We start from the raw sequence: 15,752 nt of genomic DNA on the forward strand, positions 1-15,752 counted from the left end.
GTTGTACAGGCAAGATCCAGAAGAGGTTGGTGTACCAAGGCAAGTACCAGCCCCGTGCTGCTGCCGCAACATTCCTGGAAGCTATCAAGATCTCCTTCGCCAATGACCATGACCTGGGGTGAGTCTCTGCCGCAATCTTCATATTATCTCCTTCTCAAACACATGGAATAAAGTCTGTTGGCTTCTTTGGCTGTTGTAAGGCTTGCTCAAGTCTGAAGACAAATTTGTGTGTGGCATTTGTGTATGTTTTTGTAAGGTACTCAGAATTATTTTAGGATTTGCGCCATATAAGTATCCTCATTATTACATGTATTATTATTATGGTTGTGCAGTATTTTGACTGAGTGCATGAGTTTATACAGTGACTTGCGAGCAAAGCTTTTCACACCATTTGGTGATGTCTAAAGCCCTCTGAAAGAAATAAACTGGAGGGGGGTGGGGGTGGGGGGGGGGGGGGGGGGGGGAGGTGTTGGGCTTGAAATGATCGATCGAAGTTTGGGGACCCAAGTCACACACAGATTTTACCTGGAGTCAGAGACAGTAATGCCAAAAATTAAATTGTAATCGGTTTCAGGCTGATTCGTCAAGCCTACCTGGAGCTGGCTTTTGTCTACCTGTTCAGCTGTGGGGGCATACGGGTGAAGGAGGGATCGATCCTGGAGTCTGTCACGGGAGGTGACAGTGGGGAGGAGTCCTCGGCCAGCACCAAGTCTTCCGTCAGGGAGAAGAAACGGTCAGTGTAAAGAAACGGTCAGTTTACACAATGGGCAGGAACAGGGATGTGCCTGCAAGAGCTGGCAGATGTTATTGTTCATGCATTGGCATTATTTTAATCAAATTTAAAATTTGTTCTCCTTTGCAAATGTTTCACATGTGAAAGGCGTTCATTAAATGGGTTTGAACTTGACTTAATTGGAGACAATTTATTAACTGTGAATAATGAAAAAGGAGAGAGAGAAAAACTAACAGTGCATGTGGCCATATTCTGTAGCATAGAGTTTATAATCTGACATTCTTGAATTCAGATACGTCCACGAACATATAAAGCGTTCTTGTCTCAGACTCAGAGAAAGAAGGAGATGACGGAAAGTGCAATTCATGTTGTATGATGGACAGCATCCATCCCCCTCTTTACTCCTTGAACCACACCCACTGTGGATCACACCCACTGTGAACCACACCCACTGTGGATCACACCCACTGTGAACCACACCCACTGTGAACCTCACCCATTGTGAACCACACCCACTGTGAACCACACCCACCGTGAACCACACCCACTGTGAACCACACCCACTGTGAACCACACCCACTGTGAACCACACCCACTGTGAACCACACCCACTGTGAACCACACCCACCATGAACCACACCCACTGTGGATCACACCCACTGTGAACCACACCCACTGTGAACCACACCCACTGTGAACCACACCCACTGTGAACCACACCCACTGTGAACCACACCCACCGTGAACCACACCCACTGTGAACCACACCCACTGTGAACCACACCTACTCTGAACCTCACCCACTGTGAACCACACCCACTGTGAACCTCACCCATTGTGAACCACACCCACTGTGAACCACACCCACTGTGAACCACACCCACTGTGAACCACACCCACTGTGAACCACACCCACTGTGAACCACACCCACTGTGAACCACACCCACCGTGAACCACACCCACCGTGAACCACACCCACCGTGAACCACACCCACTGTGGATCACACCCACTGTGAACCACACCTACCATGAACCACACCTACCGTGAACCACACCCACTGTGAACCACACCCACTGTGAACCACACCTACCATGAACCACACCTACCATGAACCACACCCACTGTGGATCACACCCACTGTGAACCACACCCACTGTGAACCACACCCACTGTGAACCACACCCACCATGAACCACACCCACTGTGGATCACACCCACTGTGAACCACACCCACTGTGAACCACACCCACTGTGAACCACACCCACTGTGAACCACACCCACTCTGAACCACACCCACCATGAACCACACCCACCATGAACCACACCTACCGTGAACCACACCCACCGTGAACCCCACCCACCGTGAACCACACCCACTGTGAACCACACCCACTGTGGATCACACCGACTGTGAACCTCGCCCACTGTGAACCTCACCGACTGTGAACCACACCCACTGTGAACCACACCCACTGTGAACCACACCCACCGTGAACCACACCCACTGTGAACCACACCCACTGTGAACCACACCCACTGTGAACCACACCCACTGTGGATCACACCCACTGTGAACCACACCCACTGTGAACCACACCCACTGTGGATCACACCCACTGTGAACCACACCCACCGTGAACCACACCCACTGTGAACCACACCCACTGTGGATCACACCCACTGTGAACCACACCCACTGTGGACCACACCCACTGTGAACCACACCCACTGTGAACCACACCCACTGTGGACCACACCCACTGTGAACCACACCCACTGTGGACCACACCCACTGTGGACCACACCCACTGTGGACCACACCCACTGTGAACCACACCCACTGTGAACCACACCCACTGTGAACCACACCCACTGTGAACCACACCCACTGTGAACCACACCCACCGTGAACCACACCCACTGTGAACCACACCTACCGTGAACCACACCCACTGTGAACCACACCCACCGTGAACCCCACCCACTGTGAACCACACCCACCGTGAACCACACCCACTGTGAACCACACCCACCGTGAACCACACCCACTGTGAACCACACCCACCGTGAACCCCACCCACTGTGAACCACACCCACTGTGAACCACACCCACTGTGAACCACACCCACCGTGAACCACACCCACTGTGGACCACACCCACTGTGGACCACACCCACTGTGGACCACACCCACTGTGAACCACACCCACTGTGAACCACACCCACTGTGAACCACACCCACTGTGAACCACACCCACTGTGAACCACACCTACCGTGAACCACACCCACTGTGAACCACACCCACTGTGAACCACACCCACCGTGAACCACACCCACCGTGAACCACACCCACTGTGAACCACACCCACCGTGAACCACACCCACCATGAACCACACCCACTGTGAACCACACCCACTGTGAACCACACCCACTGTGGATCACAACCAAACTCCAAAACCTAAATCAATCCACCTTGACCATCAAACATCTTTTAATGAGAAACGACACAAACTAAACCAGCCAAGACGTTTCTTTTTGACCCCCTCTTGTAAAGCAAAATCTCTGCTGTCAAAAGCGAAACATAGTTCGATTAGAAGTAATATTGCGAATGATGGTGTCACGTAAAAATTATGCCATTTCTTATGTATGTCTCCCGAGGAAATGACAAAGAATTTTCGAGAACTGAATAGAGTTAATGTATCGGTGAATCAGCAGTATCAGCAGAGGAAGAATAGTCTACAGGTCACCGCCAGGATGTGCATGTGTGTGTGTGTGTGTGTGTGTGTGTGTGTGTGTCTGTGTGTGTGTGTGGTTTGTGTGTGTTTGTGTGTGTGTGTGGTTTGTGTGTGTGTGTGGTTTGTGTGTGTGTGTGTGTGTGTGTGTGTGTGGTTGTGTGTGTGGTTGTGTGTGTGTGTGTGTGTGTGTGTGTGTGTGTGTGTGTGTGTGTGTGTGTATCATATCTTTTTAAAGTCAACAATTTATTGTGTAGGTGGAAGAGCAAGAAGGAGCGGTCCATGACCAAGATGAAAGAGGAGGAGACGGAGTCGGAGAAAGAGCGGCGAGCAGCGTGGGTGGCTATTCGCTGCGCGGCCGCCACAGCCCAGGCCATGCGAGCACGAGGGATGATGATCGGGGACACGGCCATCACGGCCCAGAAAGTGGCGGAGAAAGCTCAGCGCTGCATGCCCGACTTCGCCGCCCTCGACATGATGAACCCGTACGTGCTGGGAGAGAAGAAGAAAGTCTTCAAAAGTGAGTTTGCTCAGCTGTTTCAATGGGCGGTTCTGGTGAGGTTATGCCCCCTTTTTTTTCGGCTGGTAACTGGCGCCACCTCGCGGCAAGATCACACGAGAAGAAAAAAAAAATTGCATTGGTCCCAAATAGCATATTGGTTTGGTAACAGCTTGTGTGTAAGTCGTGCATTTTATACGGTAAACAGACAATGGTCGGTTCTGGTGAGGTTATGCCCCTTCTTTCTTTCGGCTGGTAACTGGCACCACCTCACGGCAAGATCACAGGAGTTGTCTCGCGTTATCACCCCAGAAGCGCTCATTCACATGTGTGATAGCTCTGGAATGAAGCTGTGTGGTTGACGGGAATAAAAGTTAAATTGCCAATACTCCTCCGATATATATATACAACGGAGAGTCTCCTCTGTTCTTCCCTGTCTGCGTCCACAGTCAACACTTGTAGTGTCTGTTTTATGCCAAACACAAACTAATTTGATACAGTGGAACCCCCCTTTAAAGACCTCCCAAAATCTGGAAAACCATGTCTTAAAAGGAGGGAGTCTTACAATGGGGGTTAACTTTACACAGGCTAGGAACACAAAGTCTGAGAAAAAGATGGACTGAAAAGGAGGGAGTCTCACAATGGGGGTTAACTTTACACAGGCTAGGAACACAAAGTCTGAGAAAAAGATGGACTGAGTACTTCAATTTTAAAACAATTTTTGACCCAAGAGTTATGAAAAAAAATAATACTTTTAACATTGAATTTAGTGCCTCCTCTTAAAAGGGAGGAAGTTTTAAACTGGGGGGTCTTAAAGGCCTAGTAAAGTGCACCATCTGTATTCGCCTAAAACATGTGCAATACTCATCCTTCTTTTTGAAAAATGTCTTTGATGATGACTGGCTTTTAGTCAAACTTTTTGCACTGTCACACCTTTAAAGTTTTCGATCAAATTAATTGCAATTCAATCTTCGAAGAAGCTCGGACTAGGGGATTGCATTTCAGGTTGGGAGCATAATAATTAATCAATGAGTTATTTGGTCAATACAAATCTTAAATTTCTAAAACTGTATTCATCTGATTCTTTATGTGTTCCTGATTCTAAAAACATAGAAGTTTGTCACGCGATTTGTTTTAGCAAAGGGGGATAATTTGTGTTTTTTAACGTTTTTTTGTGTGTTTTCTTTTCCACTGCTTTTTTAAAAGTTTTTTTTCAACAGAAAGTATTATAAATAATTTTATAACCAAACAAGGTGTAAAACCTATGAATTAGCTGAAATATTGTTAAAATTCTACACAGAAATAAGGAGACAGTACAAAGAAAAAAACAAGCAAATCCCGCATTCACTCACAGCATCCTGACTCAAATGAAACAAAACTGTGACACTCACCAAATGATGTCTAGGTAATCCATATTGAATATAAGTCACATTTTCACAACAAAGTCCCAACTGTACACCTATGAACATTTCCAAAAGGATTAGGAGGCTCCAGCCATCCATTGTTATCAGTGCTGCCACGCCCCCCTTGCAACTACACATTCGAAGATTCATGCAGTACCACCCTAACACGTGTAGTTTGCCGACTCATACTAGCAACAACAGGACTGTTTCTTCCTCAATATCACCGCTATTATCGCTTTCTTGAGGCGAAAACAACATGTCGGAATCATGATCTACAGGGTCCTCAAGATCCAACATCCGGAGAATCTCCTCCCGTGACAAGGCTCGCCTTCGATTCATTTTTTTTCTCGAAAAAAAAACACAAATCAGGCTAATTTTGCATATGGCGGAAGGGCACGCCAAGTGTGTCAAGGGAAACAACTCAATTTACTGCAAGCTTCAAAAACCGGGAAGCAATCACGAGTCGTGTACCCTGTATGGCTCTTACTGAAAAATGCGCGTCCCGTCCCTGGGCGTGTCCGCGCTGTTACTGATTTATCAGCGTCCCGTCGCGAAAGTGTTAAAAGGGGGTTTCACTGTATTGGTGAACCAAGAAATGAGGCTCACATCTGTATCCATGGTGATGTGTTGCAGACGAGATAGAGGAGGAGCTGGCCCCGCTGATAGAGGCCCAGGAGGTCAAGGTGCAGGAGACGTACGAAGATCAGATCAACAAGGCCCGTGCTGCCTCCTTTGATCTCTCGTGGATTCACTTGCTGGGTAAGTGTCTTCTGTATTTTGTTCTTTACTAGAGGAGAATCTTCCCCCGAAAGCGGCATATGGCTGCCTAAATGGCAGGGTAAAAATGGCCATTCTCGTAAAAGCCGTGGAAGTTTCAGCTCATGAACGACTAAGAAGAACCGCAGGAGAAAGATGGTATCTTCCAACAGTGAATACACACTCATGCATACATCCGGTGGTCATCTGTCAATTCAGAATGGAGGATGACTCATGTATGATGTCTCTGCCTGGAAAATAAAACTTAGTAGAACATACAGTTTCCATTGAAAAGCCAAATAATGAAAGGAAGGAAGCACTTAGAACAAAAGACAATGTGCGAATGAGGACATGACAAGAAGTTGTCATCCTGAAAGTCAAACAGTTTATTTACCAAATGCAAAGCACAGGATTTTGTTATGGTGTATGCATCCAAACTTCACACTCCTTCCACACGCATATTATATCATAATAAATATGTACAGATAAAGTGTTCAATTTCACTGGGCCTATTTACATGTGTACACCAACCAGACAGTTCAAAACGGACTGGTTGTTCTTTTAGCACCAATTTGACAGGAATAATCACAGGTTACATGGATAAAGATAAATGAATTCCCTAAAATCATATCTAAAAATATAGTCATCAATATAATAAATCCGAGTACATGCTAACACAGTTATTCAAAGGACACAACCCTTACATCTATCAAGATATTTCATTTAAGGATACTCGATCCCTTTCAAAACTTTAAGTGACACATATCACAAATCTAACAGATCTAAGAACGATCCACCATTGAGGCCGCAAGGACTGCCTCAGGAAAGAAACTGTTTCTGAAGGTGTTACAGTGGTGCCTGCATTGAGAGGACACCTCCAGGACGGAACCCAGCATGTCCCTACATTGCAGGTGTCCTCTCGATCATGACTTGTCAATTTTGTTCAAGTGAATATCTAGACAAAGAGACAACAGAAAGTGTCCACTTGTGGGAGGTGTCTTTTCCTTAGACAAAGTTAGAGGGCCCTGACATTGTTGATACTGCTGTACAAAGAATATTGGTTCATGGATGAAACTTCCTATCTCAATTTTTTGTTATGTGAACGCTTACTTCCTGAATTTTCAGAACCTCTGAGAAAGGGAAATCTCAGAAAACATACACATATTTTGACATTTAAATCCCAGGCCTATGTTTTCTGATTTTAAAGCTTCTGAAGTTTCATCCATGCAAGTTCACAGAACAGGCTAGAATCGAGCATTACAGTATTACATGTACTCGTGTTCATTTTCAGGCTATCAGACCATTCTGCAGAGACTGTGCTGTACCGCCACCATCGCTGCCTCCAGTTCTCCGACAGACACTGTGCATGAGAGTGAGAATGAGGGCGAGGACAACATTGACTTTGACCTTGGCTTTGTCAGCCGCGCCCAGTTTGACCTTGGGCAGAACTTTGACGTCGTGCGATACACGCTCTTCTCTGGTGAGTGTTTTTTGTCTTGATAGTTTAAGTTACTGAATTAGAGAAATCAACTTGTGCCCATTTTTTCAATTATTAGGATAGAAAGATGAATACGGAGAGTTAACATAAGAAATAATGTGAAGTATTGTGCCCATTGAACATAGGGGCTTTGAAGATAATGATTGCGAACTATGCAAGGATAACCAGTTGTAAAAATGTTATCTAGCTGATTGTGCGACAGAACAGTTAGTGACAAGCTCAAGCTCTTATGGAAGCCTTGCATGCTTACAACATCTTTATGTAAACATGTCAACTTTGCCTAACAGCAATTTTGATCATCCACGTACGTACCTGTCAGGCAAGCCTCTGCAAAGAGATGTGAACAAATGTGAAAATAATTTCATTTCAAGTCTGTGTTGAACTTGAATCACAACCATCTATACCATCTTGTTGGGAACAGAAAGAATATGATAACAATAAACTTTGCGGACTGAGTGGACGCGTTCTTTCTTGTTGACCAGTTGTAGGTGAAAGGAAGCATTGCCTTATGGGTATTCAAACGGTGGTATGAAATTTTCGGATTGGGTACGAAACGAGAATTCCTCAACAGTTCACCACTCTTGCCAACCATTCCTTCACATAAATTATATCTTTATTTGTTATCTTTTTTTTTATTGTAATCTTGTTCTGTTTCTTCTCACCTTAATTGTTCCAATTTGGGGAACAGAAAGGTTTTATAACAAGTAACTATAAACCATTCCAAAATCCTCATCATTTCAGGTCTGTGTTCCACGCGCCTCAACCATGTACACCAGTACCTGTGCACCAGCCTGCCGCAGTATGCCAGTGATTGCTGCGCCATCTACCCTCCAGCTTGCCTGGTGGCGCTTACTGCATCAAGTGGCGGCCACGGACTCTCCGACCTCAACATCAAGTCCTACGCCTCCAACCTGTCGCTCAACAGTCTGGGGGAACAGGAGAGCAGCACCAGTGTGGAGAGTGTGGTTAGTCTTGTGTTTGTGTGTGTGTGTGTGTGTGTGTGTGTGTGTGTGTGTGTGTGTGTGTGTGTGTGTTGTGTTTGAGTCTGTGTGTGTGTGTGTGTGTGTGTGTTCGTGTGTGTTTGTGTGTGTGTGTGTGTGTGTGTGTGTGTGTGTGTGTGTGTGTGTGTGTGTGTGTGTGTGTTGTGTTTGAGTCTGTGTGTGTGTGTGTGTGTGTGTGTGTGTGTGTGTGTGTGTGTGTGTTGTGTTTGAGTCTCTGTGTGTGTGTGTGTGTGTGTGTGTGTGTGTGTGGTGGAACAGGAGAACAGAGCCAGTGTGGAGAGTGTGGTTAGTGTTGTGTTTGATTGTGTGTGTGTGTGTGTGTGTGTGTGTGTGTGTGTGTGTGTGTCAACAGTCAGGTGGAACAGGAGACACCTGTGAATTGTAGAGTTGTGTTTGTGATGGGGTGTGGCTGCTGCTGTCTCCTAGTATGCTCTGGGGAACCTTTGCCTACCCATACCAGATGTTGTTGGGCTAAGAAATGAGCTCTAAAATCTCAACTCTCTTTGACTGGCTTTGCCTCCAAAGGTAATTCTTGTGCTTCGGGGACTCCATTACATATATATACTCTGTATTTCTTTTTGCTGACAGTCCAGAGCGCCACCACCCCCAGGCAGCCAGTCAGACCCACACAAGCCGTCAGACAAACTGGTTCTGACCAGCACAGACAGCGAGGTCTGCATGCAGTGGTACCAGCCGTCCCTGGAAGAGGCCGACCCCGCTCGCCCCGAGATGAACCCTGCCGATCGGAGGATCATTTTGCTGTATGCCCTGTCGCGCAAGGGGACAACGCCCCAGGGCAGCATCTTCCCAGGATTCCTCTGGGTGTCGCTGCATAAGATTAACGACTTGCATGACAGGTGAGTGGACAGACTATGCATGTGTTTTGCCAACTTTTGTGCTGAATTCAGTGATTGCGTTAACCAGAAACGGACATATTTTGCTTGTAAAAATTGCAAAATAACGGATAGGAAATCTGCAACTGGTTGATAGTTCCTTTGATCCATTTTTTTTACAACAAATGTAATGTCATCACTTAGATTTAGACTTGTTTTGACTGGTTCCAGTGACTGTGTTGCTTGTTTTTGATGGAGCCAGGAATCTTACTTGTAAAGAAATAATGTTATGAAAAATGGCGATCACTGGTATAAGCGGTTGAGGATGTTCACGACTCGTCCTCTGTTTTAGTGTCATAAGCGTATGATTGTGTTTACATTTTCAGAAGAACACTTTAATGGTACAAGCGATGTGTAGCCTCTTTAGTGAGAGGCCACCTCCTTTAAAAGGAGACCTCCTGTTGTCTCTTTTTCTATTATCTGTACCAAAATGTACCTGGTCACCTGCAATGTAGAGATACTTTTAGCCAGTCCCAAGGGTGTCCTTTCATCACAGGTAACACTGTAGTAGGTGTGGTGAGACATTTGATCCTTTTAGCCAGTCCCAAGGGTGTCCTTTCATCACAGGTAACACTGTAGTAGGTGTGGTGAGACATTTGATCCTTTTGCTTTTATCTTCAAGGAAATAACAAAGCACGATATATGTTGATGGGTTTCAGGCTGGCAGTGCTTGCCCAGAGAGGAGAGATCTCACTGGTGGAAAAGAGGAAAGAGTCCGCCACCTCCAAGCCGAAGAAAGCACAGCGCATCAAGGCTCTGTCGCCAAAAATGCAGCGAGCTGAACATCTTGAGGTGAATATATTTTTCTCTTTGTGTTTATGTGTTGTAGTCATGAAAGTCATTTGTTTCTGCCGAGAATAAGCTTCTGAATGCACCCATGTGTGTGTGTGTGTGTGTGTGTGTGTGTGTGTGTTGTTTTTTGCTATTTTACATCGCCGTGAGCTCTAGCAAGAAGGGGCGATTAATAAATGTTTATTATCATTATTATTACATTGTATTACTGTAGTACAAACAGCACTTTCTTCCTTCTCTTTTGCAGAGTTTGCTGCGACAGTGCATAGATGACATCGCATCTGTCATGGGCTGTATCCCCGAGCAGGGAGCAACTGTGGCTTCTGAGGTAATAGCATTATGCTGTATAGATTGTAATTGTACTCTTTAGCATGTCGGAGGAATTTGTGTAGAAGCTTATTCAGTGGATTAGTTAAACAAGAAAAGTGTGCCCTGTAATTGGATTGTCGTTTGTTACATCATTTATATCCCACTGTCATGTTTACATGTGATGCTGTCTGAAAGGTTTACATCATTGTAGCTGGATGGGTACAACATTTTGCATTCAGGGCTATTTTGGGTTGAATTAGTACAGTGATATCTGTAATGTAATGCATGCAATGTTGCTGCATGGGTTGTAAATATATAACGATAGCATTTCTTTAAATGTTGGAAAAATGCATCTGGCCTTTCTCTTCTCAGATGACACCAGCATTGAAAGGACATCTAAACTTGCTTGTAAGGGTGTCCTCTTGTCACAGGTACCACTGTACAAGGGGAAATGGCGTCCTTCATATACAAGGGACACTGTCAGAACATTTTGTTGGACCTCAGTTGCATGCAGGCTGCTTCAACCCTTACTTCTGTTTGTTTGTTTGTTTGTTTGTTTGTTTGCTTGCTTAACGCCCAGCCGACCACGAAGGGCCATATCAGGGCGGTGCTGCTTTGACATATAACGTGCGCCACACACAAGACAGAAGTCGCAGCACAGGCTTCATGTCTCACCCAGTCACATTATTCTGACACCGGACCAACCAGTCCTAGCACTAACCCCATAATGCCAGACGCCAGGCGGAGCAGCCACTAGATTGCCAATTTTTAAAGTCTTAGGTATGACCCGGCCGGGGTTCGAACCCACGACCTCCCGATCACGGGGCGGACGCCTTACCACTAGGCCAACCGTGCCGATCTTACTTCTGTTGCCTTTGTGATTTTTGTGTGATTTTTTTAGGCGGGGAGCATCCTTCATTGGTCTTTTGTTTTGTGTAAACAACACTGTCTGTTCCTGTCTGACGTTGCTCCTGTATGTTTTCAGATCCCCTTTAAGGTGTCGAAGCAGAACTTGAAGAGCCTGGAGCAGCTGTTTGACCCCAGTCTGGGCATGCTGGTGCGTGGCCTTGACCTTGTGCAGTGGGTCTACAAGCTCTTCCCCTAGACCTTGACGGTGAAGCGCCCATCATGTGGATGTCGCTGGGCTGGCTTTTCCAACCATCGTTGACCTAAAACAAGAGTGTTGATACCAGGGGCGAGCTCTTCTTTCAACATCACTCAGCTAATACCAGCTACACATTGATAGGCCTCCATTTGAAACTTCGAGGTTGTCATCGTGGATTTATGCCCAATCAAAGCATCATTGAAGCCCAACGAAGCAAAGCGACAGGGCCTTAATTACGACCAATCACAGTATCCGTTTCATTGAAACGCCAACTTTATTGAATTACAATCTGTGATACAGGTACCAGTCTACAGACTGTTCTGTGATCCATGTGGCAGAACCATTCCGTATCTTCTACACTAGTCTTCAAGTTTTTTCCTCGAGACCTCTCAGCTAAAAGAATCTTGATGCCAGTTTTGCAGGCATCTGAGGCAGTTAGCTTGATCCCATGACTTGTTTGAACTGAACTTTTTTTTTTTTATCAAACTTGTTTTTTTTCTGTCCTACTTTGAGGAGGTTGATTGACTGGTGTAACAGCGTCTCTGGTAACACACCTTGCACAGACGTTTTGAGACTTAGAGCGTGCTGTGTGGAAGGATGATATTTATCTGTTTGTTTTTTGGATGAGTTTGGTGCACTAGATAAACACATGCCTCCGATGACTATGCATTTCAAAAGCATGTGTTGAATAGAATTATGTCTAAGTATGTTAAAAGTAAAAAACGTGTTTGAATAAATAATTTTGATATGACTTATGACTGTGATAAAAGGGAATTCTGGAGTTTCTTTGTTGCCTAACTTGTCACATGAACTTTTGGTGGATGTGAATTGTGTACATTGTTGTGTTCACGTGAGGATATGAGGCTTGCCATTCTCTACTCTTGTGTGATATTTTTATTTCTGTGTGAATTTCAGCTATGTTGTGTGTTTGCAGTTGTGAAAATGTCAACTGACAGAAAGAGAAATGAAGAGAAAATGAGTGACTGTAACCGACTGAATGCTTGTACTACTTGTTTGTGACTTCACACAATTATTGAGAACAGTTGCTGCATGTGACTTCACACAATTATTGAGAACAGTTGCTGCTTGTGACTGGGGGTGGTATTTCTGTCGTTATGGGTATTGTGACACCAAGCTTGATAGTTTTGCCATTGAACAAAGAAAATTCTTACTTTCTGTTAACACTCGTTTGCCAACGTTTTTGGTTTTGTTTCATTGAAGTGTGCATTTATGTTTGTTATGATGGAACTATTATTTCATATTAGTCTGCAGAAGAAAAGTGTAAAGTGTGCGGCGTCTACTTCTTTTAGTTATTCTCTCTTACTTTCTGTTGCAACAATTTCATCACTCTAGTGCATTCATAGCAAACACATTTGGTACGGACGAAGTATGTGTTATATAGCCATTTTGAACCAAAGTTTGAATAGTTTTATCATTTTGAATTGTTATATTTAGTCAAGTTTTGACTAAATATTTTAACATCGAGGGGGAATCGAAACGAGGGTCGTGGTGTATGTGCGTGTGTGTGTGCGTGCGTGCGTGTGTGTGTGTGTGTAGAGCGATTCAGACTAAACTACTGGACCGATCTTTATGAAATTTGACATGAGAGTTCCTGGGTATGAAATCCCCGAACGTTTTTTTCATTTTTTTGATAAATGTCTTTGATGACGTCATATCCGGCTTTTCGTGAAAGTTGAGGCGGCACTGTCACGCTCTCATTTTTCAACCAAATTGGTTGAAATTTTGGTCAAGTAATCTTCGACGAAGCCCGGGGTTCGGTATTGCATTTCAGCTTGGTGGCTTAAAAATTAATTAATGACTTTGGTCATTAAAAATCTGAAAATTGTAAAAAAAAATTAAAATTTATAAAACGATCCAAATTTACGTTTATCTTATTCTCCATCATTTGCTGATTCCAAAAACATATAAATATGTTATATTCGGATTAAAAACAAGCTCTGAAAATTAAATATATAAAAATTATTATCAAAATTAAATTGTCCAAATCAATTTAAAAACACTTTCATCTTATTCCTTGTCGGTTCCTGATTCCAAAAACATATAGATATGATATGTTTGGATTAAAAACACGCTCAGAAAGTTAAAACAAAGAGAGGTACAGAAAAGCGTGCTATCCTTCTTAGCGCAACTACTACCCCGCTCTTCTTGTCAATTTCACTGCCTTTGCCATGAGCGGTGGACTGACGATGCTACGAGTATACGGTCTTGCTGAAAAATTACATTGCGTTCACTTTCATTCTGTGAGTTCCACAGCTACTTGACTAAATATTGTATTTTCGCCTTACGCGACTAATCTTGTTTTTATTTGTTTGTTTGATGCTAATGTAACGTACATATGTACAGTGCATTGTTTACGTCTTATGGAAGGTTTGAAGCAGTGCTGTGATGCAGAAACATGGTTTTGTATTTATTTGACATGTACAGATAGATTGTTTAAAAAAAAGAAGTAAAAAAAATATATAAGAAAAAAAAATACTGATGTAAAAAACAATGGCTGCATGTGCACAAATCAATAAATATATTTGTTTAAAAAAAAGTCCAGGTGAATGAGAGATAGAGAGAAAGAAAGAGAGAGCTAGAGGGAGAGAGAGAGAGAGAGAGAGAGACAGAGAGAGAGAGAGAGAGAGAGAGAGAGAGAGAGAGAGAGAGAGAGAGAGAGAGACAAAGGGAAAGAGGGAGAGAGAGACAAAGGGAGAGAGAGAGAAAGAAAGAGGGAGAATCTGAGAGAGAGAGAGACAAAGGGAAAGAGGGAGAGAGAGACAAAGGGAAAGAGGGAGAGAGAGAGAGACAAAGGGAAAGAGGGAGAGAGAGACAAAGGGAAAGAGGGAGAGAGAGACAAAGGGAAAGAGGGAGAGAGAGACAAAGAGAAAGAGGGAGAGAGAGAGACAAAGGGAAAGAGGGAGAGAGAGACAAAGGGAAAGAGGGAGAGAGAGAGAGAGACAAAGGGAAAGAGGGAGAGAGAGAGAGAGACAAAGGGAAAGAGGGAGAGAGAGAGAGAGACAAAGGGAAAGAGGGAGAGAGAGACAAAGGGAAAGAGGGAGAGAGAGAGAGACAAAGGGAAAGAGAGAGGGAGAGAGAGAGACAAAGGGAAAGAGGGAGAGAGAGAGAGAGACAAAGGGAAAGATGGAGAGAGAGAGAGAGAGACAAAGGGAAAGAGGGAGAGACAAAGGGAAAGAGGGAGAGAGAGAGAGACAAAGGGAAAGAGGGAGAGAGAGACAAAGGGAAAGAGGGAGAGAGAGACAAAGGGAAAGAGAGAGAGAGAGACAAAGGGAAAGAGAGAGAGAGAGACAAAGGGAAAGAGGGAGAGAGAGAGAGAGAGACAAAGGGAAAGAGGGAGAGAGAGAGAGACAAAGGGAAAGAGGGAGAGAGAGAGAGACAAAGGGAGAGAGAGACAAAGGGAAAGAGGGAGAGAGAGAGAGACAAAGGGAAAGAGGGAGAGAGAGACAAAGAGAAAGAGGGAGAGAGAGACAAAGGGAAAGAGGGAGAGAGAGAGAGAGAGACAAAGGGAAAGAGGGAGAGAGAGACAAAGGGAAAGAGGGAGAGAGAGAGACAAAGGGAAAGAGGGAGAGAGAGAGAGACAAAGGGAAAGAGGGAGAGAGAGACAAAGGGAAAGAGGGAGAGAGAGAGAGACAAAGGGAAAGAGGGAGAGAGAGAGAGACAAAGGGAAAGAGGGAGAGAGAGAGAGAGACAAAGGGAAAGAGGGAGAGAGAGAGAGAGAGACAAAGGGAAAGAGGGAGAGAGAGAGAGAGAGAGACAAAGGGAAAGAGGGAGAGAGAGAGAGACACAGGGAAAGAGGGAGAGAGAGAGACAAAGGGAAAGAGGGAAAGAGGGAGAGAGAGACAAAGGGAAAGAGGGAGAGAGAGAGAGAGAGAGACAAAGAGGGAGAGAGAGACAAAGGGAAAGAGGGAGAGAGAGAGACAAAGGGAAAGAGGGAGAGAGAGAGAGAGAGACAAAGGGAAAGAGGGAGAGAGAGAGAGAGAGACAAAGGGAAAGAGGGAGAGAGAGA

The 15,752-nt window shown here is 44.7% G+C and overlaps 2 protein-coding genes across 2 annotated transcripts in view; both read left to right on the top strand.

Annotated features, from left to right (window-relative positions):
• LOC138965395 (cilia- and flagella-associated protein 54-like) overlaps window positions 1-12,476 on the top strand; it is a 103,974-nt gene extending 91,498 nt beyond the window's left edge. Inside the window, exons 62-71 of the mRNA XM_070337533.1 lie at window positions 10-118; window positions 575-733; window positions 3,727-3,989; window positions 6,005-6,130; window positions 7,419-7,607; window positions 8,367-8,590; window positions 9,215-9,483; window positions 10,179-10,311; window positions 10,559-10,639; window positions 11,606-12,476. Coding sequence (XP_070193634.1) covers window positions 10-118; window positions 575-733; window positions 3,727-3,989; window positions 6,005-6,130; window positions 7,419-7,607; window positions 8,367-8,590; window positions 9,215-9,483; window positions 10,179-10,311; window positions 10,559-10,639; window positions 11,606-11,725 — 1,673 coding nt within the window. The 3' untranslated portion in view covers window positions 11,726-12,476. The remainder of the gene's footprint in view (window positions 1-9; window positions 119-574; window positions 734-3,726; window positions 3,990-6,004; window positions 6,131-7,418; window positions 7,608-8,366; window positions 8,591-9,214; window positions 9,484-10,178; window positions 10,312-10,558; window positions 10,640-11,605) is intronic.
• Window positions 1,335-2,582, top strand: LOC138963698 (uncharacterized; the record flags this gene model as incomplete). The annotated part of the gene is made up of 2 exons (XM_070335545.1): window positions 1,335-1,410; window positions 2,482-2,582. Coding segments are annotated over 2 exons (177 nt in total), but the record flags the coding sequence as incomplete, so codon positions are not given.
• Window positions 12,477-15,752: the final 3,276 nt, after the last annotated feature.

The sequence above is a fragment of the Littorina saxatilis genome, linkage group LG4 (assembly GCF_037325665.1).
Source record: "Littorina saxatilis isolate snail1 linkage group LG4, US_GU_Lsax_2.0, whole genome shotgun sequence".
NCBI classification, from domain to species: domain Eukaryota; kingdom Metazoa; phylum Mollusca; class Gastropoda; order Littorinimorpha; family Littorinidae; genus Littorina; species Littorina saxatilis.